The sequence below is a fragment of the Oncorhynchus clarkii genome, chromosome 6 (genome assembly GCF_045791955.1).
Source record: "Oncorhynchus clarkii lewisi isolate Uvic-CL-2024 chromosome 6, UVic_Ocla_1.0, whole genome shotgun sequence".
Classification (NCBI taxonomy): Eukaryota; Metazoa; Chordata; class Actinopteri; order Salmoniformes; family Salmonidae; genus Oncorhynchus; species Oncorhynchus clarkii.
The window spans coordinates 53,366,697-53,391,767 of record NC_092152.1 but is presented as its reverse complement, the minus strand read 5'-3'; the positions used below and the strand labels follow the sequence as shown (position 1 = coordinate 53,391,767).

The 25,071-nt window shown below is 43.9% G+C and overlaps 2 protein-coding genes across 9 annotated transcripts in view; one reads left to right on the top strand and one right to left on the bottom strand.

Moving 5' to 3' along the window:
* LOC139412129 (ankyrin repeat and BTB/POZ domain-containing protein 2-like) overlaps window positions 1-11,731 on the top strand; it is a 31,504-nt gene extending 19,773 nt beyond the window's left edge. Inside the window, exons 4-15 of the mRNA XM_071158940.1 lie at window positions 380-532; window positions 1,590-1,755; window positions 1,960-2,049; window positions 2,969-3,070; window positions 3,230-3,462; window positions 3,641-3,915; window positions 5,748-5,926; window positions 6,204-6,309; window positions 7,224-7,326; window positions 7,445-7,592; window positions 7,830-7,943; window positions 10,574-11,731. Coding sequence (XP_071015041.1) covers window positions 380-532; window positions 1,590-1,755; window positions 1,960-2,049; window positions 2,969-3,070; window positions 3,230-3,462; window positions 3,641-3,915; window positions 5,748-5,926; window positions 6,204-6,309; window positions 7,224-7,326; window positions 7,445-7,592; window positions 7,830-7,943; window positions 10,574-10,819 — 1,915 coding nt within the window. The 3' untranslated portion in view covers window positions 10,820-11,731. The remainder of the gene's footprint in view (window positions 1-379; window positions 533-1,589; window positions 1,756-1,959; window positions 2,050-2,968; window positions 3,071-3,229; window positions 3,463-3,640; window positions 3,916-5,747; window positions 5,927-6,203; window positions 6,310-7,223; window positions 7,327-7,444; window positions 7,593-7,829; window positions 7,944-10,573) is intronic.
* A 139-nt stretch (window positions 11,732-11,870) lies between these two features.
* LOC139411285 (BR serine/threonine kinase 2b) overlaps window positions 11,871-25,071 on the bottom strand; it is a 179,510-nt gene continuing 166,309 nt past the window's right edge. For 4 of the 8 annotated variants that reach the window (XM_071157366.1, XM_071157371.1, XM_071157368.1 and 1 more), the window contains 2 exons: window positions 23,858-23,947; window positions 11,871-14,586 (listed from right to left, as the gene is read on the bottom strand). In XM_071157366.1, coding sequence (XP_071013467.1) covers window positions 14,333-14,586; window positions 23,858-23,947 — 344 coding nt within the window. In that variant the 3' untranslated portion in view covers window positions 11,871-14,332. Of the gene's footprint in view, window positions 14,587-17,390; window positions 17,439-20,777; window positions 22,209-23,857; window positions 23,948-25,071 lie in introns of those variants that run through there. The other 4 variants (XM_071157365.1, XM_071157367.1, XM_071157370.1 and 1 more) reach the window with 3 other exon arrangements.

Here is a 25,071-nt window from a genome sequence, read left to right as displayed (position 1 = left end):
TTAGGGCGGAGACGTGAGAATCTAGACATTATAAACAGATCTCTGCCATAACGACTAGCCTCTGTGCTCTGGGGAGGTGAAGAGACCACATGTTCTAAAACAAGCGTCACATCAGGGAAACAGTGTTCTCTTTACAGTCCTTTGTTAACAGTGAAAGGGTTCCCTTTTTCTCAATTGGGGCAACATTTATGGGAGGTTGCTACATCAACACACATTAAGAAAAACACCCTGCGTGAACCTGTTTTAGGCCACTGCAGGAAAAGGGTAAATAGTCTTTATTGTACCAAAGGTTGAGGAATTGGTCCTTTATGCCAGAGTCATTGAGGAAAGTTAATAAATTATATAACTTCATTGCTTGAATCTTTGCTCCTCCCCCCAGACTGTTTATGCTCCTTCCCCCTCTGATGGAGTGGATACGGGTTGCCGTGGTGCACGCGGAGCACCGCCGCAGCCTATTGGTGGACAGCGATGATGTCAGACAGACCGCCAGACAGCTCCTCCCAGGACTGGACTGTGAGCCCAGACAGCTGAGGTAGAAAACACACTGAGCATTGCATGTTTAATGACATACACTTGCATGTTTAATGACATACACTCACCAGCCAGTTTATAAGGTACACCCATCTAGTACCGGGTCGGAATCCCCTTTGCCTCCATAACAGCCTGAATTCTTAGGGGCATTCTACAAGGTGTTGAAAACGTTCCACAAGGATGTTGGTCAATGCTGACACAATGGCATCACGTTGCTGCAGATTGGACGGTGGTACATTAACTCTGCGAACAGCCCGTTCCATCTCATCCAAAAAATGCTTTATTGGGTTGAGGTCTGGGGACTGCGCAGGCCACTGAAGTAAACTGAACTCGCTGTCATGTTCCAGGGGATGTTTTTCCACTCCTCAATTGTCCAGTGTTGGTGACCACGTGCCCACTGAGCCGCTACTTCTTGTTTTAGCTGATAGGAGTGGAACCCATCTGTTGCAATAGCCCATCCGTGACACGGATCAACGAGTTGTGAGTTCCGAGATGCTGTTCTGCACACCACTGTTGTACTGCTCCGTTATTTGTCTGTTTGTGGCCCGCCTGTTAGCTTGCACGATTCCTGCCATTCTCCTTCGACCTCTCTCATCAACAAGCGGACTTCGCCACATAACTGCCACTGACTGGATGTTTTTTGTTTTTCGCCCTTTTCGCTTGGGTCACTCGTTTTGCCCACTCTGACGCTCAATCGAACAGTAACTGAACGTCTCAATGCCTGTCTGCCCGCTTTATATAGCAAGCCCCAGCCACGTGACTTACTGTCTGTAGGAGCAATCGATTTTCGTGAACGGGTGTACCTGTACCTAATAAACTGGCCAGTGAGTGTATATTACTGTAACATGCAATAGAAAGATGCTGAACCATACTGTTGACTTGTGAAACCAGTGCATAACAGTAGGCCTACTGTCATAATTGAAGAGTTATGCATGTTAGAAGTTTTCATTGTAGCCTCTCTCTCTCTCTCTCTCTCTCTCTCTCTCTCTCTCTCTCTCTCTCTCTCTCTCTCTCTCTCTCTCTCTCTCCTTTTCCTCTTGTCTCTCCCTCTCTCCCAGGCCTGGGTGTTGTTCCAGCTCATTTAGGCATCTGGACTCTAAGGCTGCCTCAGAGAAGCTTCAGCTGGATCTGGGCTTCCGCATGCTGACCTGTGGCAGAGCGGACCTGATTGGTCAGGCCACACAGCTACTGGGACCATCAGGGGTTAACACTATGGATGACCAGGTAGGACTGGGGATAGGGAATAGGAGATACATGGTGGGGATAGAGGTAGGGGGGAGTTGGGGAGAGGGGTAGGATATATACATATTCAGACATGAGACTGACAGGTTTTGACAGGGAAGGTAAAAGAGGCGTGTCAGTCTTCTGCTTGTATGTTAGAGAGTGTAGAGACTGTTCAGAGTAAGATGTGTGTTCTCTGACCTACAGGGTATGACCCCTCTGATGTACGCATGTTCGTGTGGAGACGAGGCTCTAGTCCAGATACTGGTGGAGGCTGGAGCCAACCTGGACCTGGCGGTGAACACTACTACTCGAAAGATATTAGCATAATATGATATAGATAGTGTATCATGTAATGGGTTGAAAAAATCTGGTAACTTTCTGGCCTTCTAGGCAGAGTTGCAAAGGAAAAGCCATATCTCAGACTGGCCAATATTAAAGAAAAGATTAAGATGGGCAAAAGAACACAAACATTGGACAGAGGAACTCTGCCTAGAAGACCAGCATCCTGGAGTCGCCTATTCACTGTTGACGTTGAGACCTTGTGAGACGAATGTTTCTCAAACTGGACACTCTAATGCACTTGTCCTCTTGATTAGTTGTACACCGGGACGTCCCACTCCTCTTTCTATTCTGGTTAGAGCCAGGTTGCACTGTTTTGTAAAGGGAGTGGTACACATCTTTCCACAAGATCTTCAGTTTATTGGCAATTTCTTGCATGGAATAGCCTTTATTTCTCAAAACAAGAATAGACTGATGAGTTTCAGAAGAAAGGTCTTTGTTTCTGGCCATTTGAGCCTGTAATCGAACACAAATTCTGATGCTCCAGATACTCAACTAGTCTAAAGAAGGCCAGTATTATTGCTTCTTTAATCAGGACAACAGTTTGCAGCTGTGCTAACATAATTGCAAAAGGGTTTTCTAATGATCAATTAGCCTTTTAAAATGATGAAGTTGGATTAGCCAACACAACGTACAATTGGTACACAGGAGTGATGGTTGCTGATAATGGGCCGCTGTACGCCATGGAATGTAGATATACCATTAAAAATCAACCGTTTCCAGCCACAATAGTCATTTACAACATTAACAATGTCTACACTGTATTTCTGATCAAGTTGATGTTATTTTAATAGACAAAACAAAAGTGTTTTTTTTAAAAAACAAGTGTACATTTTAGACTTAGATATCGTAACGTTCTTCATTCTTCTCTCAGGTTCCCTGCTGCTCCCCCAGACAGCCCTCAGTCCACCCAGACAGTCGTGGTTGGGTGGCCCTCACCTTCGCTGTGCTGCATGGACACCTCTCAGTATCTCAGGTGAGTCCTCACTGCCCAGTGGAAAGGGTCTAACACAGTTTCTTAATCACACATCTCAGACTTGATAGTGCTGCCCTGTGGGAAGGTTTTGTGTGTGTGTGTGTGTGTGTGTAGCGTAGCGTAGTACTAACCATTTCTCTGGGTTTCCGTGTTGTATAGCTGCTGTTGGAGGTGGGTGCAGACGTGGAGGGGACTGCTGTGACTTCCAGCCAGGAGAGTTCTGCTGAGACTCCTCTGCAGCTGGCCTCTGCTGCTGGAAACTATGAAATGGTGAGCCTGCTTCTGGCCCACGGGGCCGACCCTCTACTCAGAGTGCATGATTGGAACGCTCTGACATCCCCGCTCTACGAGGACATGAACTGCTTCAGCTACGCCGCTGCACATGGACACAGGTAGCTACACCTGTCAAACTGGTCCAGCTACACCTGTCGAACTGGTCCAGCTACACCTGTCGAACTGGTCCAGGCTTGGGTTATGTCTCAATAGTCTAAAGTGTTGTCCTTTCTATGTCTATTACCTTCAGTCAGAACTGAATATATGAATGGATACTCATCCTCTACTCTCCTACAGGAACATCCTGAGGAGGCTTCTGACCCAGCCCCAGCAGAGGAAGGAGGACATTCTCTCTCTGCAGGAGATACTGGCTGAGGGGTTCCAGGAGGAGGAAGAAGAGGCTGGCTCACTACCTCCCCCCAGCCTCAGCCCTTGTAGCTCCGCTGTCTGCCCCAGTAGCTCCAGCCCCATGCCCAGGCTATGTAAGGCCAGGATGAAGGCCCTGCAGCAGGCTGCCTACTACAGCGCTGAGCACGGTTACCTGGATGTCACCATGGAGCTACGATCACTGGGTATGGGTTATTTGTAGGCCTACTTCTTTTGTTTTATGCCATCATCATTGTTTTGCGAAGGACTTGTTATGAATCAAGCATTCCCGAAAGCACAGAGATATTATTTGATCCACTTTAGGTTGTTTGAGACTTTTGTTCTCAATGACTGACCTACAGTTGAAGTCTACATAAACCTTAGCCAAACACATTTAAACTTTGTTTTTCACAACTCCTGACATTTAAACCCAGTAAAACAATTCCTTGTCTTAGGTCAGGTAGGATCACCACTTTATTTTAAGAATGTGAAATGTCAGAATAATAGTAGAGAGAATGATTTATTTCAGCTTTTATTTCTTTCATCACATTCCCAGTGGGTCAGAAGTTTACATACACTCAATTAGTATTTAGTAGCACTGCCTTTAAATTGTTTAACTTGGGTCAAACGTTTCGGGTAGCCTTCCACAAGCTTCCCATAATAAATTGGATGAATTTTGTCCCATTCCTCCTGACAGAGCTGGTGTAACTAAGTCAGGTTTGTAGGCCTCCTTGCTTGCACACACTTTTTCAGTTTTGCACACAAATGTTCTATAGGATTGAGGTCAGGTCTTTGTGATGGCCACTCCAATACCTTGACTTTGTTGCCCTTAAGCCATTTTGCTACAACTTTGTAAGTATGCTTGGGGTCATTGTCCATTTGGAAGACCCATTTGCAACCAAGCAATAACTTCCTGACTGATGTCTTGAGATGTTGCTTCAAAATATCCACATAATTTCCCTTCCTCATGAAGCCATCTATTTTGTGAAGTGCACCAGTCCCTCCTGCAGCAAAGCACCCCCACAACATGATCCCTCCCACCCCCGTGCTTCACGGTTGGGATGATGTTCTTCGGCTTGCAAGCCTCCCCCTTTTTCCTCAAAACATAATGATGGTAATTATGGCCAAACAGTTCTATTTTTGTTTCATCAGACCAGAGGACATTTCTCCCAAAAGTCCGATCTTTGTCCCCATATGCAGTTGCAAACCGTAGTCTGGCGTTTTTATGGCAGTTTTGGAGCAGTGGCTCCTTCCTTGCTGAGCGGCCTTTCAGGTTATGTAGATATAGGACTTGTTTTAGTGTGGATATAGATACTTTGCACCTGTTTCCTCCAGCATCTTCACAAGGGCCTTTGCTGTTCTGGAATTGATTTGCACTTTTTACACCAAAGTACGTTCATCTCTAGGAGACAGAACGCGTCTCCTTCCTGAGCGGTACGACGGCTGCGTGGTCCCATGATGTTTATACTTGCGTACTATTGTTTGTACACATGAACGTGGTACCTTCAGGCTTTTGGAAATTGCTCCCAAGGATGAACCAGACTTGTGGAGGTCTACAACTTTTTTTTCTGACGTCTTGGCTGATTTCTTTTGATTTTCCCACGATGTCAAGCAAAGAGGCACTGAGTTTGTAGGTAGGCCTTGACATACATCCACAGGTACACCTCCTATTGACTCAAATGATGTCAATTAGCCTATCAGAAGCTTCTAAATTCATGACATCATTTTCTGGAATTTTCCAAGCTGTTTAAAGGCACAGTCAACTTAGTGTATGTAAACTTCAGACCCACTGGATTTGTGATACAGTGAATTATAAGTGAAATAATCTGTAAACAATTGTTGGAAAAATGACTTGTGTCATGCACGAAGTAGATGTCCTAACCGACTTGCCAAAACTATAGTTTGTTTACAAGAAATTTGTGGGGTGGTTGAAAAACGAGTTTTAATGACTCCAACCTAAGTGTATGTAAACTTCCGACTTCAACTCTAGGTGAATAATCACTTGGGACCCTAATTTGTTCCTTTATTTGTTCCCCAGGTGTCCCCTGGAAGCTCCATGTGTGGCTGGAGTCCTTCCACGTAGCCCAACAACAATCCAGGGATGAGGTGACCCTCTCTCTCCTCAGAGACTTCACAACTATCAGGCCACAGGACTACTGCCAGGAGCTGGTCTCGCCCGCTCTACCGCTCTTGTTTAACTTGTTTGCGACCAGCAAGGTAGCCATGACTGCTAGGCTACCTGGCAGTCCAATTTTTCCTTCAGTCGGTGTTGTTTGGTGTTGGGGTTTCCCGTGTAGACTACACTATGTCAGTAGAAGTTTTCATTGAGTAAATGTTCAATGGACCCTCGAACCAAAAGCAGAGTATGAATCACGAATCGATCCAACATCAAACAAATTCTCAAATCAGTTGTAATAAAATGGGTAGCAAAACTTGCAATGGCTGTTATTATAAAGTCACATGACTCTTTCTGAACATGATTATATCCCTGTAGGACTATGCCATAACCAAGAGACTGTCAGCCATCTTCTCTCACTGTTACGGCTCTGCTCCTACTCCATCTGTTCCTCCGATGGACCTCACTCTCTCCACACAGCTAGGTATGGAGACGGGCATACTCTCTCTGTATGGAACAAACTGTAGTCTGTTTGATTGTTCTGATTCTTAGGGTCGAGTTTTCAGATCATTTTTAGCAAAGTGTAATTCCAGCGTTTGTGTAAATCATGCTTCGTTGCGTAAATCATGCTTCGTTGTGTAAATCATGCTTCGTTGTGTAAATCATGCTTCGTTGCGTAAATCATGCTTCGTTGTGTAAATCATGCTTCGTTGCCTAAATCATGCTTCGTTGTGTAAATCATGCTTCGTTGTGTAAATCATGCTTCGTTGCGTAAATCATGCTTCGTTGTGTAAATCATCCTTCGTTGCCTAAATCATGCTTCGTTGTGTAAATCATGCTTCGTTGTGTAAATCATGCTTCGTTGCCTAAATCATGGTTCGTTGTGTAAATCATGCTTCGTTGCCTAAATCATGCTTCGTTGTGTAAATCATGCTTCGTTGTGTAAATCATGCTTCGTTGTGTAAATCATGCTTCGTTGTGTAAATCATGCTTCGTTGCCTAAATCATGCTTCGTTGTGTAAATCATGCTTCGTTGCCTAAATCATGCTTCGTTGTGTAAATCATGCTTCGTTGCGTAAATCATGCTTCGTTGTGTAAATCATGCTTCGTTGCCTAAATCATGCTTCGTTGTGTAAATCATGCTTCGTTGTGTAAATCATGCTTTGTTGCCTAAATCATGCTTCGTTGTGTAAATCATGCTTCGTTGCCTAAATCATGCTTTGTTGTGTAAATCATGCTTCGTTGTGTAAATCATGCTTCGTTGCCTAAATCATGCTTTGTTGTGTAAATCATGCTTCGTTGCCTAAATCATGCTTCGTTGGTTGCGTACATGTATTTCAATGCATGTTTCTGACTCTAAATGGTGCAAACGTCACTTTGGTCTCTCTTGTCCACCAGATGCTCATTTCCTGAACAACCCAGAGATGTCTGACATAGTGTTGTTAGTGGAAGGCCGTGCCTTCTACGCCCACAGGGTTCTCCTCATGTCTGCCTCCAAGAGGTGAGCAAGCACTTCCCTCCTCACACCTGAGGTGGTATGACCTCGAGTGGAGGCTCTAGTGTTTTCAGGGGCAGTCTGTGCTTTTGTGTCCACAAGATGGTTATCAAGTCTCTTTCAGGTTTCGGTACCTGCTGAGTTTCTGTGGGTCAGACACCAGCACCATCCACATCTCTGACATCACATACAGCACCTTCCAGAGGATGATGAGCTGTCTGTACTGTGGGGGGACTGAAGGGCTGAGGCTGTCACAGGCTGACGCTATGGAGGTAATACATGTATCCTCATTTGCACTGATAGAACTTCATTCATACATCCCACTGTTGATCCATACATTTACCACAGTGGTTAAGCTCTCGGAATGGCCCCCCACTGTCACTTCATTGAGGAGTGGAAAGACAACATAGTGGAGGTCATTCATAAAATCTAAGCATTTTGGATAGGTGTGATTGCATGTTTGGAGTGGTGACTTGTGATGGAAGAACAATCTGCTCCTCTGTCAGCAGCTGCTGCCAGTGGTCTGTTTCTTCCAGCTGGAGGTGCTAGAGAGGCAGTGTGAGAGCCTGCTCTCCCAGAGTATCACCCTGGACAACGCTGTCAGCATCTACTTGATGTCTACGGTAGGAATTCAAACTTTGTTAACATGTTGTACTATGCAGGCTTAAAACTATAAGTCAACATTGTATCTGTGTGTTGTCTGCACCTTGAAATGAGTACGTGCAATCCAGTATAATGGTCATAATAGACAAAGTGGGCCTGTGTGAGTGGTGCTTGCATTAGTATCATTGTAATATTTATTTATTTGAATTTTGCCTTCATTTAACTAGTCGAGTCAGTTAATTAATCCCACATTTTTTTCCCAGACATGAAAATATCCAAATCAAGTGTCATTAGTAACCCTTTGAAATAATCAATCATTATTATTTTTAAATTTTCATGGAAAAGTAGGTGAAAAAGTGTGTTTTATGGTCGATCACAATTGTGACCGGTGGGATATTGTTAAGTAAACTGAATTAACATATTTCTCCTATGCAGTCATCCAACTTCTTATATATCCCAAACCCAGTTATTAACACATTTAAAACTCTGTCACTGGCAGTCCCCAGCATTGCCACTAGGATGCACCATCACATTCTAGTGTGACTATTTTACAACCCTTATACAACACCGGTATGAATGCTGAGAGCGAAGACAAAAAAACAACAACCATCAACGTATTTCAACATTGTTACTTTATTGTAACATACATTGTAACATTGTTACTTTAGTGCAACATGTATTGAAACATTAATATTGTAACATTTGAACTTGTACTTTAGTGCAATATTCATTGTAGAATTGTCATTGTGACATTTTAGTGCAACATTCACGAACAACCATATAGCAGTCGTGTCATTCCTTCCCACTGAACGTAAAGGTAATATTGAACACAAAGGTAATATTAGGATAGAGGTAGCCTGTAGAATATGCATTCAAGTAGAGGCCTACACTCAACAAAATACAATTATATATATTTATATATATATATAAAAGCACCACTGCAGAATGAGTGCTTATATATATATATATATATATACATCATAGAGGTAGGCTTCAGAACCAAGTGCAAGATTAGTTTGTGCATCACTATTTTGAACTGTGATCAGTCAGACCTACTGTCATACAGTATGTCTTGAATCAATTGACCTTCTTTTCCAAAAACATTTCAGTCATTTTGATTCTTTTTCGTCGACTTTTCTTTTCTTCCTAGAGTCCGTTGCTTCTCCCCACCCTTTAGCGATTTTTATTTTATGGTCTCAGCCCTTTTTCATTCACTCTTATCTCCTTTTCTACTGTCCATGGTATATCTTGAACACTGGGCAGTGGCGCTTTGCATTTCTCACATGCATAGGTAGTGTGTTTGTCACGATGACGACATCTATGGAACCGGTGCATCGTGTTGATTGGCCAGTGAGAAGCTTTGTCACATGTTGCCTGATCTTCAACAGTAGCAGCCAGTAAAGATCCCCTTCCGTGGCTCAGTGGTTTCGTGACTAACTTTTCAATATTTGGGCTGTATACTATGTGTTTTGGAATCACTTCGGTGGCAGGCCTCTTCGATCGTTTGAACCCTCAATCTTTATTTTTTGACCACCTGCAGCTCTTCCCTTGGCCCTTCTGGATGACCCCTATGGCTTGTAGAGGCCCTTGGCTCTTCTGACTGGACCCTCTGGCGGGTAGAGGCCATTGGCTCTTCATTATCAACAATGGAGGGCGGTGGGAGGTTGTGGATGTGGGGGGGGGGGGGGGTAGGTCATCATCATTGATAACGTTGTTCCTGTCATGATCTGTTTGCATAGGTTCAGCATATTCATTCAACAGCCTGGCTGGCAAATGGCCTGTCCATAGTCTATATCTGACCCATCGCTATCACAATCGCTCAGGACAGCATCTTTCTCGTTTTGAGGGATAACTGCAATGTTGCATGCCTTGTCTGGGCAGTCACCTACATCCAACATATCCAGTACATGACTCAAAGTGAAACTAAAAGAAATAACAGAGTGGAAAGTTAGGTAGAACAAGAACTATGTATGTGTATACCTAGATGCACTGTTATCCCACCGGTCACTATTGTTGCCGTCGACATGTTTACACATTCTACGACCGCACTGAACAAAGTTGAGTAATTGCAAATGCATATATCAATACTAGACACCTTAAAGATGATGTGTAACAAAAACCTTTGTCCTATTTTTATGTTAACATACTTTACTAATCTTTTGTTTGGGAGTTTTGATGCAGCCATCCTCTTCTCATGGTGAAACCAGGAAGTAAACAGCTCTGGTCATGTGACATTTTACACTAAACATGTGACACTGCACATCTTCTATTGAGACCCTTTATTATTTCAATTTTTGCTGTAAATGCATTGATATATCATCCAGTAACATTTTTAGAGCTTTATAACTGGAAAAGTATTTTACAGTCACTATTGTGACTGATGGGATTAAATAGGTGAAGAACAAATTCTTATTTTCAATGACGGCCTAGGAACAGTGGGTTAACTGCCTTGTTCATGGGCAGAATGACAGATTTTTACCTTGTCAGCTCGAGGATTTGATTTTGCAACCTTTCGGTTACTAGTCCAACGCTCTAACCACTAGGCTACCTGCCGCCCTTATGTGTCTCTCTTTTTTTGTAATGTTTATTTCTCGCTCGCTCTGTCTGTCTGTCTGTCTGTCTGTCCTGTCCTGTCCGTCTGTCTGTACAGGATCACGGGGCGGCAGAGCTCAGGAGGTTCTGTGAAGGTTTCTTCCTGCAGCACATGGAACAGCTCTTGGCGAGAGAGGACTTCCACAGGCTGCTCCTGGGAGGGGTCCATCAGGACCAGCTCTCCCCAGGGACAGAGACCCGGAGTGGACCATGTCAGGAGCAACACTCCTCTCTCCTCCTGGAGGATCTGGAGGTCACTTTGGTCCACAGGCTGCTCTCGCTGTACCCTCCTTGCAGAGAGTAAGCCACCGGCTGCGTCTCAGTAGTCATAGTTGGCTTCTTTGTTCTTCTATCGTCTCGTTTCCTTCAACTGTACTGATGTGAAATAACTACATGTGAAAGACAAGTAGCTATATCTGCTCTTACATGTCAGTTAGGGTGAAGGAAATGGGATGAGGAGAGGAGGCCACGTTAGAATATTGAGATGGACCCCATGTGGGGAGAAGGATTCCTGGAGATAAATAACCGGTGTAGTGTAGCGCAGTATCTCGCAGTGTGGTGATGTCACCACTGTTGCCAGCACAGGTTGGTAATGCTAATCTGTCACCGGACAGAACACTTTTACTGTGATCTAACAGGCCCTCAAACCTGCTCTCTCTGCCTCTATGAATGCCCAAGGTACTGCTAAGACAGTTACTTTAGTTTCAGTGTGATGGTTAGAGAAGCAATGGTAGTTAGCAGCTTCTTGCCACTCATAGTGAAAGGACAACTGAAGGTGCTGCAAAAAAAGTTAAGCGACAGAACCAAATGAGTTTTGCAGTTGTGGAACGCAACCTCACCATCAATTCCTCAGGTAGCCCAGAGAGCAGGAAGGAGGATTGATGGATGAACTGGAGAAGTACTGCTGCCATCTAGTGATGTGTAGGACTTATTCCACGGGGCTGACATAGGAAATCGAGAAATAGCCCATTGCTTAAGAGAGGAAATGGATGCAATGTACTACGGCTGGAATTCGATCTAGAGTATGATGAAGGTTTCTGGATACACCGCCAATATAATAACAGGTACTGAGACTTCTTTGCTAGTAAGAAATAAAGCATTTAGAGCATTTTGGACTGCTGTTACTTACTAGAGCCCATCCTCTCTCGTGTGGATGGAACTTGGGGTTGATACCGTATATATTGTACCGGAATAACAGAGCTCTGAATATGTTATTGTTCTGTAGATACAGCGTGTCAATAAAAGTTTTTTTGCTCATAATAATTAACATCAGCGTTTTTATATTAGCACCTTTTTTAGAATAATATGCTCCCATGGACGTGTATAAGATCAAATCAGAAATCACCACCACGCAATTCCAAAGTCGTCAGATTTATTTCCTTCTTGCACTGAAGTTGTTCACAGTTATGTCACAAGGGGATACATTGCCAGTGGTTTCCTGCTAAATACCAGCGCTCCTGGCGTTGTGTTCTACTGTATGTCCATCATCCTGTGTGGCCTGGTTACCCAATAGTACAAAATAGAAAGAATAACACTAATAGGTATTGCTTTATTTTATCTCTTCTGATACCAATTCCCACCCCAGACAGAATTCGTGACCAGAGTATCGGGTCTCTCTTTGAGAGAGACTGTGTGTGTGTGTGCGTGTGCGTGTGTGTGTGCGTGCGTGCAGAGGATGCATTGCACGGTAAATGTGCACAATAGTATAAGGAAGGGGAGGGGAGGGTGCGAGGAAAGAACTCAAAGACGAACAAACAACCGAAGTGGCGAGGGAGAAAATAAAAATAAGAGAAACAAATTAAGAGACAGGAAAGAAAGAAAGAACAAAAGAGAGAAAGAAAGAACGAAAGAGAGAAAAGAAAGAAAGAACGAAAGAAAGAAAGAACGAAAGAGAGAAAGAAAGAAGGGGGGGAAAGGGACAGAACAATTCCAACAACTACATGCAAAGAAAATACACATGTTGGACATGCAAACGACATCACAAGGTAAAAGCTAAGAGTAGGAGTCCCCTTGGTTTTTTTGAAATAAGTTTGTCAGCAAATTGTTTTGTATTTACAAGGCGAGTGGCTGGAGTGATGTCTCTGATGTCGTACACACACAACGAGAAAGGAACGCACACTTATTAGCAACAGAGGGCTCGTTCCTCTCAAAGAGACTAGTCTACATTCTTAAATTACCGTAAATCATTTTCCAAATGTATATATTACAAGCTCTCTCATCGATGAAAGAATGAATGTTCACAAAAACATTTAGAGAATGATCAGCGATCAATAAATGAAACATGACAAAAAACAATCCTTATAAGTTATCTAATACATTTTCTACATCGTTTATATAAATAAATAAATGAAAACAAACATGACAAAAAAATACAATAAGGTACACAAATATACACAAATAATTATTTCCACTATTGTCTGAATCCTGCAGATATTTCAAAGGAACATGAACAAAACAAAATGGAAGAAAATTAAACCCCTGAAATGATTCATCCCTCCAAAGGTAACCGAAAATAAAATACAACATTTAATCGATAAAACACGTCCAAAAAGTAGAAAACACAGAAGATAGTGATAAGTTCTTAGCTAAACATAATGTCACAACTACACAAACGTTGTACATATGGGAACATACTGTAGTTAGTCTGTACAACAGAATAGATCATTCATTTGTGTACCCTCCCTCCCCATTGCCCACCCAAAGTCAATTAACTCAATTTCATTTCATTTACAGCAATGACACAGAGTCTGACTACGTCTAAAGTGTTAAAATCCTGTAGTTCACAAAGAAGGACTACATTAAAAAGAATTACAATCCAGCCAAAGTTTAGCCAACGTTCAGCCAACGTCCATCCAACGTCCAAGAGTCGCGCCTCCTCTCTCCAACTTTCATAGGAGCCAGTGGTTCTACTTCCATTCGTCTTTGTGCACAAGTCTTTACATCCCCCCAGTGTGTGTGTGTGTGTGTGTGTGTGTGTGTGTGTGTGTGTGTGTGTGTGTGTGTGTGTGTGTGTGTGTGTGTGTGTGTGTGTGTGTGTGTGTGTGTGTGTGTGTAGGCGGATAGACAATGAGGAGAGAAAGGAGGAGAGGGGATGCGTGTAGTATAGGTTTGACAAACATCAGTCTTTTTAAGGCTTTTCTCCAACTCTTCGGCTAATCTGTCTCTGGGTGTCGGTCATGATGAAGAGAGATTCTCTAGTACTCTAATGTTTAGTGTATGTGTGTGTGTGCGGGTGGAAAGAAGGAGGGGTGCATGGGGAGGAGGGGGACAGCAGTGTGAAGTATGTGAAGTCTTTCTCTTGTCCTCCGTCTCTGGCTCACTTACTCCCGTTGTTGACAAAGTGCCCCAGGTTGGGACACACACACTGTCCTCCATCTTGTTTCTCTAATAGGTTTTAGTGATGATCCCTGGTGGTAGAGACAAGGTCAAGCCATCATCACAGAGCAGACACATACACACCAACACACATCCCACGGTGTGGGAAAGGGACGAGAGGGTAGATGAACAGAAAGGGAACATGGCTACATGTGGTACTTATATCGTCAAATACTGATCAAGGATCGATTGCTAAACTCAAAGAGTAGTCATTCCATTATTATACAGTACAAAAGTTTCTCTCTGTGATAATCAAAAGTAGATTTTTTCTCGAGACACAAACACACTAAGCCTACTGACTAAAGCAAAGAAAGCAGCATCTCTCATTTCATTTGTCATCTCTCACACACTCTTGTGGGTTTTGTATTGGGTTTTGAATGACCTGATAACAGGTGGTTATTATCTAGTCATGCAACAGAGAGCTAGCTACTTCTCTCCGGTCTTAAGGTTGTTCCCCAGTCCGGCTGGTGGCGGCCATCTTTGTTTGTTTGTCTTTGCCCAGAAGCGGGGGGCATTTAGAGTCAGTGGGCTGAGTGGGTGGGGGACATGGCTCGTTTCGCCTGCTGCCGGGGGCATGCTTGGCGGGGGCGGGGCTAGGTGTGCCGGGTGTGCCAGGGGGGTTGTGCGACGCCTGGCTGTTCTTCTCGTCTGAAAAAAGCTGTTTAATTACGTCAAAGAAGTTACTCAACGGGCTGCCTAGGTACAAAGATGGGAAGAAAAGAAAAAAAGAGAGAGAGAGAACAAACAACGAATGAGCAATGGGGTTAACGTGAGGAGGAAGAGGAGAGGGTGACGATGAGGAAAGGCCTGCAGGTATTGTTCCAGGAGGTAACAAGGAGACTCGTTAGCCACGTGGATGGTAAAAAAAGAGGATTTGATCATACTTGTTAGACTGTTGGTATATTCAGTACCAGTCAAAAGTTTGGACACAGCTCCTCATTCACGGATTTTTCTTTATTTGTACTATTTTCTACATTGTAGAATAATAGGGAAGACATCACAACTATGGAATCATGTAGTCATGGTATAAAGCAGATAGCCCTATTTGGGAAAAGACCAAGTCCATATTATGGCAAGAACAGCTCAAATAAGCAAAGAGAAACGACAGTCCAGCATTACTTTGAGACAAGAAGGTTAGTCAATCCGGAAAATGTCAAGAACTTTTAAAGTTTCTACAAGTGCAGTCTCAAAAACCATCCAGCGCTGTGATGACACTGGCTCTCATGAGGACCACCACAAGAAAAGGAAGAGCCAGATTTACCTCTGCTACAGAGGATACCTTCTTTAGAGTTAACTTCACCTCAGATTGCAGCCCAAATAAATGCTTCACAGAGTTTAAGTAACAGACACATCTGTCTCCTCTGAACTTCAACTGTTCAGAGGAGACTGAGTGAACCAGGCCTTCATGGTCGAATTGCTGCAAAAGAAACCACTACTAAAGGACACCAATAATAAGAAGAGACTTGCTTGGGCCAAGAAACAAGCAATGGACATTAGACTGGTGGAAATACGTCCTTTGATCTGATGAGTCCAAATTTGAGATTTTTGGTTCCAACGGCCATGTCTTTGTGAGTTGCAGAGTAGGTGAACAGATGATCTCTTCCCACCGTGAAGCATGGAGGAGGAGGTGTGATGGTATGTAGGTGCTTTGCTGGTGACACTGTCTGTGATTTATTTAGAATTCAAGGCACACTTATCCAGCATAGCTACCACAGCATTCTGCAGCGATACTCCATCCCATCAGGTTTGCGCTTAGTGGGACTATCATTTGTTTTTCAACAGGACAATGACCCAAAACACACCTCCAGGCTGTGTAAGGGCTATTTGACCAAGGAGAGTGATTAAGTGCTGCATCAGATGACCTGGTCTCCACAATGACCTGACCTCAACCCAATTGAGATGGTTTGGGATGAGTTGGACCGCAGAGTGAATGAAAAGCAGCCAACAAGTGCTCAGCACATGTGGGAACTCCTTCAAGGCTGTTGGAAAAGCATTCCTCATGAAGCTGGTTTACAGAATGCCAAGAATGTGCAAAGCGGTTATCAAGGCAAAGGGTGGCTACTTGTTAAACACTTTTTTGGTTACTACATGATTCCATATGTGTTATTTCATAGTTTTGAAGTCAAAAATAAGAAAAACCCTAGAATGAGTAGGTGTGTCCAAACGTTTGACTGGTACTGTACGTTAATTATGTCTCTAGGCTGAGGTTATTGTGCATCAGTATTAAAGTGCTAAATTAGGAGACATAAGGTTGGAACAATAGTAATCCATTAAAAAAAATGTTGGGTAAGACCTGTGGGCTTTTGAGTCTCTGTTCTACCTGGTTTGGGTGAGAGTGGTGACATAGGAGGGCTAGCTTGAGCTCTGGAAGGGTAATGACTAAAATGACAGGGTTTGGGGCAGGGGTGTCCAAATCTACATCCTACTGAGTGCTGGTTTTTGTTCCAGCCCGGCTCTAACACTCCTGATTCATCTCGTCAAGATTAGAAGAGGATTGGTAGAAATAGGAGTGGTAGAGCAGGGCTATAACAAAAGACTGCACGCCCAATTGATCTCTTTCTGAAGAAAGGGGGGGGGGGGGGGGATGGGAACGCGAGCAGCATTTCAGAGTACCACAAAACATAATGTCTTGCCTTCCAAGCTCCTGGTAACTATCCTAATCACCACAATAAAAGCATACCTTGGAATGAGTCCATACAGTGCTCACAGACAAACACATACAATATGAACAACATGCCATCATCACAATAACATCACTCATCACACAACCAATTTCACTTTCAAGTAAGAGGAATTTTAGGGCCGGTTTCCTGGACACAGATTAAGCCTTGTCCTGGACTAAAAAGCATGCTCAATGGGGATCCTAAATTGGAAGTGCTTTTTAATCCAGTAACAGGCTTAATCTGGGTCTGGGAAGCCAGCCCTTAGTGTTGCACTGAGAGTCAAACATAGACAGGTTTACTCCTAACTTTCTTGAAATCTATCAGTCTACCTGTCCTTTTAAAGTTAATACGGTGGGTCTTTTTTTTTTACCAAACACAGAATACTTACGCAATGTCATCTTGCTATCACTTACCATTGTTCTTGTGCTACATAGCCATTTGCTACTGATGGTCTACAATGTGTTTCACTCATGGAATGGAAGGGAGGGGGAGTGGACATTAACATCAACACTAGTGTGCATCACAACACACACTGTGCCATATAGCCCCATGCAAAGGATTACACACACACACACACACACGCACACGCACACACACACACACACACACACACACACACACACACACGGAGAGCTGTGCATTAGTGACACCATAGTGCATTAATTGTGAAGAGGTTAAGAGTCATCAGGTGTAGTGAGGGAGGCTCAGGCTAGTAGTTTGCTGTTTGCCAATCGAGTGAGTATTTCATTAGGCAAACAGTGGGTATTTGATTAATTTAGTATTTTATTGTGATTACATATTCAGGGAAACAGTGAGTATTGTCTTAGTGGTTCTTACCACGCTTGGAGGGTTTGCTGGTTAGAGTGTCTGACCGCTGAGAGACATCTGGGAGCAGAGTACACAGTTACTCTCTAACACACCTCTACAGTGTCAGCTGGTATATACAAATGAAGAATGGTATAAATCTTTGCATACATTTAGCATTTTTTTTGTCTGAAATGAATGCGCATGGGTCCTTTTCTATGTGTACGAATTATGGCTGTTATCAAACTTTTAAAACATTTACTTTAGGTGTGCTTTAAAATCTTTTCGTTTTTTTTTTCAAACCGTGATATCCAACACACTAGTTTTTCCCAAGATGTCATTGTCCAGGTGGATGAAATATTCTATATGGTTTTTGCAGATGGCTCTAAAGTGAGTACATTTTCTAATAATTTCCATTATAGTTGTAACTTTTTCCACATTTTGTTACGTTACAGCCTTATTCTAAAATGTATTAAATGAATTTTAATTTTTTTCAATCTACACACAATACCCCATAATGACAAAGTGAAAACAGGTTTTCAGACATTTTTGCAAATGTATTAAAAATAAAAAACCAGACCCTTTGCTATGAGACTCGAAATTGAGCTCAGGTGCATCCTGTTTCCAATGATCATCCTTGAGATGATTCTACAACTTGATTGGAGTCCACCTGAGGTAAATTCAACTGATTGGACATGATTTGGAAATGCACACACCTGTCTATATAAGGTCCCACAGTTCTAAGTGCATGTCAGAGCAAAAACCAAGCCATGAGGTCAAAGCAATTGTCCAGCTCCGAGACAGGATTGTGTCGAGGCACAGATCTGGGGAAGGGTACCAAAACATTTCTGCAGCATTGAAGGTCCCCAAGAACACAGTGGCCTCCATCATTCTTAAATGGAAGAAGTTTGGAACCACCAAGACTCTTCCTAGAGTTGGCCGCCCGGCCAAACTGAGCGATTGGAGAAGAAGGGCTTTGGTCAGGGAGGTGACCAAGAACCCAATGGTCACTCTGACAGAACTCCAGAGTTCAGAGTGTTTCCTGCATAACGTTTATGCAGACTGAACACCAAAAGCTGTCTATTGTGGGACTACATCCTTACATTTCTACATGTCCATTAAAATATCAGGCTCATCAGTAGGTACGAGTACGCTGGTGGGCCATACGGAGAATGTCCAATCTCCCATTAATCGCACCCCTCATTCTGCTGTGGGGTGACCGGTCTAAATCTCTCCGGGTACTCATTGACTCTGGGGCCGTTGAGAGTTTTATGGACACTACCCTGGTGTCAGAGCTGGGAATCTCCACTCAACCCCTCTCCATTCCCATAGACGTCAGAGCGCTGGATGGGCGCTCTATTGTTAAAGTCACCCATCATACGGTTCCTATCAATCTGTGAGTGACAGGTAACCACAGTGAGCTATGCAATTTCTGCTCATTGAGTCTCCTCAGGTACCTGTGGTTTTGGTGTTTTCATGGCTCCAGAGGCACAATCTGCTTATCGACTGGACTGTTGATTCTATCAAGGTTCAGAGCCTGTTCTGCCATACTCATTGCCTGATGTCGGCGGAGCCTGCCCCGGGACATCTCCCGGCAGGCTTGGGGTAAGCCTCGGACCTCTCCGCCGTTCCCACGGAGTACCAGTATCTCCGGGAGGTTTTAAACAAGGCCCGTGCCACATCATTTCCTCCGCAAAGGCCCTACGACCGCGCTATCGACCTTCTCCCGGGTACTACACCACCCCGGGGGCGGCTTTTTTCCGTGTCGGGTCCGGAGACCAAAGCGATGGAAAGGTACATTGAGGACTCCCTGGCTGCAGGGTGTATCTGTCCTTCTGCCTCCCCGCGCCCGTTTTTCAACTACCGGAGCCTGAATGACATCACGGTTAAAAAACGTTACCCGCTACCACTCTTCACCTTGGCTTTCGAGCCTCTCCAGGGGGCTGCGATTTTCTCTAAGTTGGACCTTCGAAACGCCTACTATCTGGTGCGGATACGGGAAGGAAACGAGTGGAAAACAGCCTTTAACACGGCTAGCGGGCACTACGAATACCTGGTGATGCCATTTGGACTGACCAACGCCCCTGCAGTTTTCCAGGCCCTGGTTAATGACGTTCTCTGTGACATGTTGAACCAATTTGTGTTCGTCTATGCTGATGACATACTAGTTTTTAACCCACTCAGCTCAAGAACATGTCCTCCACGTCCGACAAGTCCTCCAGCGTCTTCTGGAGAACCAGGTCTTTGTTAAAGCTGAGAAATGTGAATTCCATAACTACACCATCTCCTTCCTAGGATACATCATTGCTGCAGGTAACATGCAAGTGGATTCTGGAAAGGTGAGAGCGGTGGTGGATTGGCCTCAACCCACATCCAGAGTGCAGCTGCAACGCTTCCTGGGGTTTGTTCATTTCTACCGCAGTTTCATCCGGGGTTACAGCACCCTGGCTTCCCCCCTCTCTGCACTCATCTCTCTCAAAGTTTCATTTGTATGATCCCAAGATGCTGACCGGGGGTTTCTGGATCTGAAGCACCGTTTTACCACAGCCCCCATACTAATCCATCCGGACCTGTCCCGTCAGTACATGGTGGAGGTTGACGCCTCGGACATCGGAGTGGGGGCCATCCTGTCCCAGCATTCTGTACAGGACCAAAAGCTGCATCCCTGCACTTCCTCTCCCATCGTCTCAATTCCGCTGAGAGGAACTATGACGTGGGAAATCGAGAACTACTCGTGGTGAAGATGGCGTTGGGGGAGTGGAGGCACTGGTTAGAAGGGGCAGAACATCCATTGGTTGTGTGGACTGATCACAAGAACCTGGAATATCTCCGCACCGCCAAGCACCTCAACTATAGGCAAGCTCGATGGGCCCTGCTATTCACTCTGTTCAACTTTACCATCTCCTACCGCCCAGGGTCCAAGAATGTGAAGCCGGATGCGCTCTCACATCTCTATAGCCCCGTTGCTACACCGTCAGACCCCGAGACCATCCTCCTTACCTCTGCACTCATCTGGGGTATAGAGAACCAGGTCCGTGAGGCGCAGCATTCCCAGCCATTTGCCTGCAACCTGTCGTGTAATAAACATCTGAGATTCAAACTGTCTGTCTCCTGTGTCTGCATCTGGGTCTTATCCTGAGTCGTGTTGTGTAGTGTCATACCCAAGAAGACTCGAGGCTGTAATCGCTGCCAAAAGCGCTTCAACAAAGTGCAAATTTGCCAACATTTCTAAAAAACGTTTTGCTTTGTCATTATGGGGTATTGTATGTATATTAATGAGGGGGGGGGGGGGGGGGGGGACGATTTAATACATTTTAGAATAAGGCTGTAACATAACAAAATGTGGAAAGGTCATGGGGTCTGAAAACTTTTTGAATATAACAGTTCAAAACCCAATCTGAATAGTTTTTCTTTTGGAGTTCTGTGTTTTGGGGTGGATATATAGCGTTTTGCCGCATAACATGATTATTTGTCTAAAATAAATACATTTTCTAAAATAAAATTACCTAGCAATATTTTCAACAAAATTCACTAGCCCATGTCATGGTAAAATAAAAATAACAGCTCTCTCTCTTTCACAAGATGTGTTTTAATTCATGTCAATTCACCAACATTTCAGAAAATGTATATATTGCGTTTTGGAATCAAAACCCATCAAATGGAAAGTCGTAATCTTACTTTGCATGGATGTTTAAAGTCTGTGCATTTCAAAGGGGTCTGTCTCCATTGCTTCTCTTCAGACTTTCTGTTTCTCTCCGTCTCTACCCATCTGTCAGTCTGTCTCTCTAGCTAGGTCTCTGACTCTCTGTATGTAACCCTTTCTTGTTCTCCATCGATCTCTTATCTATAAGGTAAATTAGCTGGGTAGGGTGAAAGCTAATGGGAGATTATAAGTATTCTACTTGGGAGGGGGGCACTCTCTCATAGTACAAAAGGATGAGAAAATGTATTTGCGCAAACACACACACGCACGCACACGTTTGCACGCACGCACACACACACACACACACACACACACGCCTTCCTTTTCCCCATGAAATATTAACGCGTACAAATGAAGTCAGACTTCATACAGTATGAGTGTCATCTGTAGTAGCTAATAGTACTCTTAAAACGTGGCACAGCATGCAGTCCCCTCTGGTCTCGGACACTGAAGGAGTGAGTGCAAACAGATTGCACAGATCTGTTTCAAATATTAGACTAGCGGTTGATTTCATATTAGTAAAGGTTGTGTTTTTTTGGGGCTAAAACACATGCCCTCAGTGTGTTTGTTGTCATGCGTGGCACACACGGTTCAGTATTAGTGTGTGATATCTAGCATTCGGTGCATTCGGTCCACCCCAGAGCCATAGACACACAGAGTTAGGCAAACTCAGTTTCAGTTTTAGAATTACCTAGGCAGCCATATTGGCACCAAAAAGTCCAAGACCATCACAATGCATGGAATATTTGGAGCCGACATAGACTATCAGTTTCCAAACTCTGTGTAGAATGTCTATGGCTCTGGTTGAAACCCTTGCATTCCGCGCAGCATGCCAGACCAGTCATTCAGTTATTTGAGTGATTCTCCGACAAGTGCAGTTAGATTGAAGCTGTGGATGATGACCAAAAGCAGGCTGGGATGGACTGACAGGTGGAAGAGGGTGAGAGGAAAAGAAGGAGACAGACATGGATAGAAAAGGGATAGAAAACACAGGACTAGATGGGTTGTGGTCAATTCCAGCTCAACTAATTCTGGAAAACAACTGAATTTCAGTTAATTAATTGGAAATCAACCACTATTTTTTTTCAAATTAATTAATTGAATTTTAATGAATTCCCTGGAATATAGTAAAACCTTTGACCCCAAACCTGAAAAAGGGACAAAGACATGGACAGATGACAAAGAACAATTGAAAGAACGAAAAATAAAGAAAAAGAAAGAAAGAAAGAAAGAAAGAAAGAAAGAAAGAAAGAAAGAAAAAGAGAGTGAGAGCAATAGTGAAAAATGTAAAGAGGGGTGGGGATGAGTTATTGATGGAGGAAGTGGTTGGGGTGTTGCATACAGTGAACAATTTAAAGAGGGGTGGGGATGAGTTATTGATGGAGAAAGTGGTTGCATACAGTGCCTGATAACAGTTCCCATCTGTGACAGGGTGAGTCAAAGGCATTCAAAGTGCTAAGACTGCTAGCTGGCACGTGTGCTAAATGTGTGAACTAGAGAGTGGTCAAACCAGTGTAATTCACTCCTGGTCCAAGAAGTAGGTGTGTGTGTGTGTGTGTGTGTGTGTGTGTGTGTGTGTGTGTGTGTGTGTGTGTGTGTGTGTGTGTGTGTGTCAGGCCAGCTTGCTAGCATTAAAGGGAAATTAATAAAAAAATCCAACTTCATATTCAATACCCCCCCCCTCCCCCCCTCCTCCCTCCCTCCCTCCCAACATATGTGAAAATGGCATGTTTCTATGTTATGTAGTAAAAAATGCTATCACGAATGACATCATAAACCAATTAGTAGACAATTAGTAGAAAATGCCTACTCATAAATGGTTAAAATGCACACCGATGATTTAATTGGAAACACTTATCTTCCTCTATCTTTTTTTTATTTTTTACTACAAAACATAGAAACACGTACTTTTTATGTATGTTGATGTTGGGGTGGTGCTGCAGATGATGAATATGAAGTTGAACATTTTTAGAAATATCCCTTTAACACACATGTACACTTCCCCAAGGATTTGATGGTGAGTTGATTATTTGAGTCAGGTGTTAAAGCACTAGACTAGGACACACACATTAGCCTGCACGCACTCATACTGTGGGCCCAGGAGTAAAGAAGATGGCTCTAACCTTATTATATTCTATAGTATGTTCTATGTAATGTATGTCATACCATGTCTCACCAGCAGTGGGTGCTGTTATCAAGTGAAGAAACCCCAAGTTAACACAATACAGGCACATAAAAAAACAAAACAAGGACAAGTGAAGAACAGAACGTGACTCTGTCTTTCTTTTCTTCCATTCCTCCCTGTTCCACCCATCTTCCTCTCAGACTATCAAAATATATAATACATACATGTACTGAGCTAATGTGAGGGGGATAGTTTTGATGTGCTACATCATTTTGGTCCATATTATCTATATGGGAAGGTGATACTGGACACAAGTTCAATAAACAATCTCTTAACCGAGAGCTGGTTGGAAAGTGTAAAAAGTTACAAGAAAAACGTCAAATTAAATTCTGTGTGTGTAGGTCATGACTGAGCCCTGGTGTGTGAATGCAAGAAAGTCAGGAGAGAGTGCGAAGTCTCGAGGATACCAACGTTGTTGCTTTGTTGGTGCCGGGTGCGTCTGCCATGGTTTGGGCCATGCATGTGGAGATGCCTTGTGTCAAAGCGTGTGAGTCGAGCCGACCTGTGACTGTGGCGTTGCCGTGAGCTACGGGGATGCCGAGAGAGGGGGGGTGGGGGGGGGGGGGGGGTAGTGGAGGGGTGTAGGGGGGAGAGGGGAGGGTCTCTACTTACCAGAGATCTGCTGGACCCCGGGCTGGTCATGTGAGCTCATCAGTTGAGCCTGAATGGTCTCAACCACACGCTTGAAACGGCGGCTGGGACCTGGTGAGAGAGAGTATGAGGAGAGAGATAGAGAGGAGGTGGAGGAAGGGAATGAGAGAGAGTATGAGGAGAGAGATAGAGAGGAGGTGGAGGAAGGGAGTGAGAGAGAGTGAGGAGGAGAGAGAGAGTATGAGGAGAGAGATAGAGAGGAGGTGGAGGAAGGGAGTGAGAGAGAGAGAGTGAGGAGGAGAGAGAGAGTATGAGGAGAGAGATAGAGAGGAGGTGGAGGAAGGGAGTGAGAGAGAGTGCGGAGGAGAGAGAGAGTATGAGGAGAGAGATAGAGAGGAGGTGGAGGAAGGGAGTGAGAGAGAGTATGAGGAGAGAGATAGAGAGGAGAGGGAGGAAGGGAGTGAGAGAGAGTATGAGGAGAGAGATAGAGAGGAGGTGGAGGAAGGGAGTGAGAGAGAGTATGAGGAGAGAGATAAAGAGGAGATGGAGGAAGGGAGTGAGAGAGAGTGAGGAGAGAGAATGAGGAGAAGAGAGAGAGTATGAGGAGAGAGATAGAGAGGAGGTGGAGGGAGTGAGAGAGAAATAGAGAGAAACAGAGAAAAACAGTTCTAGAACTTGATTGACTGAAAAATAAGAAAGGCTTTTGAAAAGAACCCGAATAATTGACAGAAAATAAGCTTGTGATGTTGAAACACACAATGTCACACCAGTAGGACGCAAAGAGTGTCAATGTTATGAAAACAATGACATCCTTTCCATTCAATTTTTCTCACCATAGCCTCAACGAAGATTCAATTTTAATTCAAGCACATGCAAATCTCAAAGGAATTCAGCTGAATTAAATGAGAGTCTGTTCAACATCAACTGAACATAAGTTATCCACATGGGAATAAGCAGACAAACTGCAGAGACAACACAGAATATTTGGCTGGAGATGATGCTCCGGTGTCATTGGCCAGAGGTTGTCCTTCGAGACTCAGCAGGGACCAAAGGGCAGTGTGATCGTGGTGGGAAAAGGGCTCTGTTTCTCTGTCCTCCTTCTCACCTGACTTCCGTGTAATGGGTCTTGCATCAGCTGGTGTATGTGCTTTTACACGTGTGTACATATTCAGGAAGTGTCTGTGTGTACACAGTGTTTGTGTGTGTGTATGTTTGTGTGTGTGTATGTGAATGTG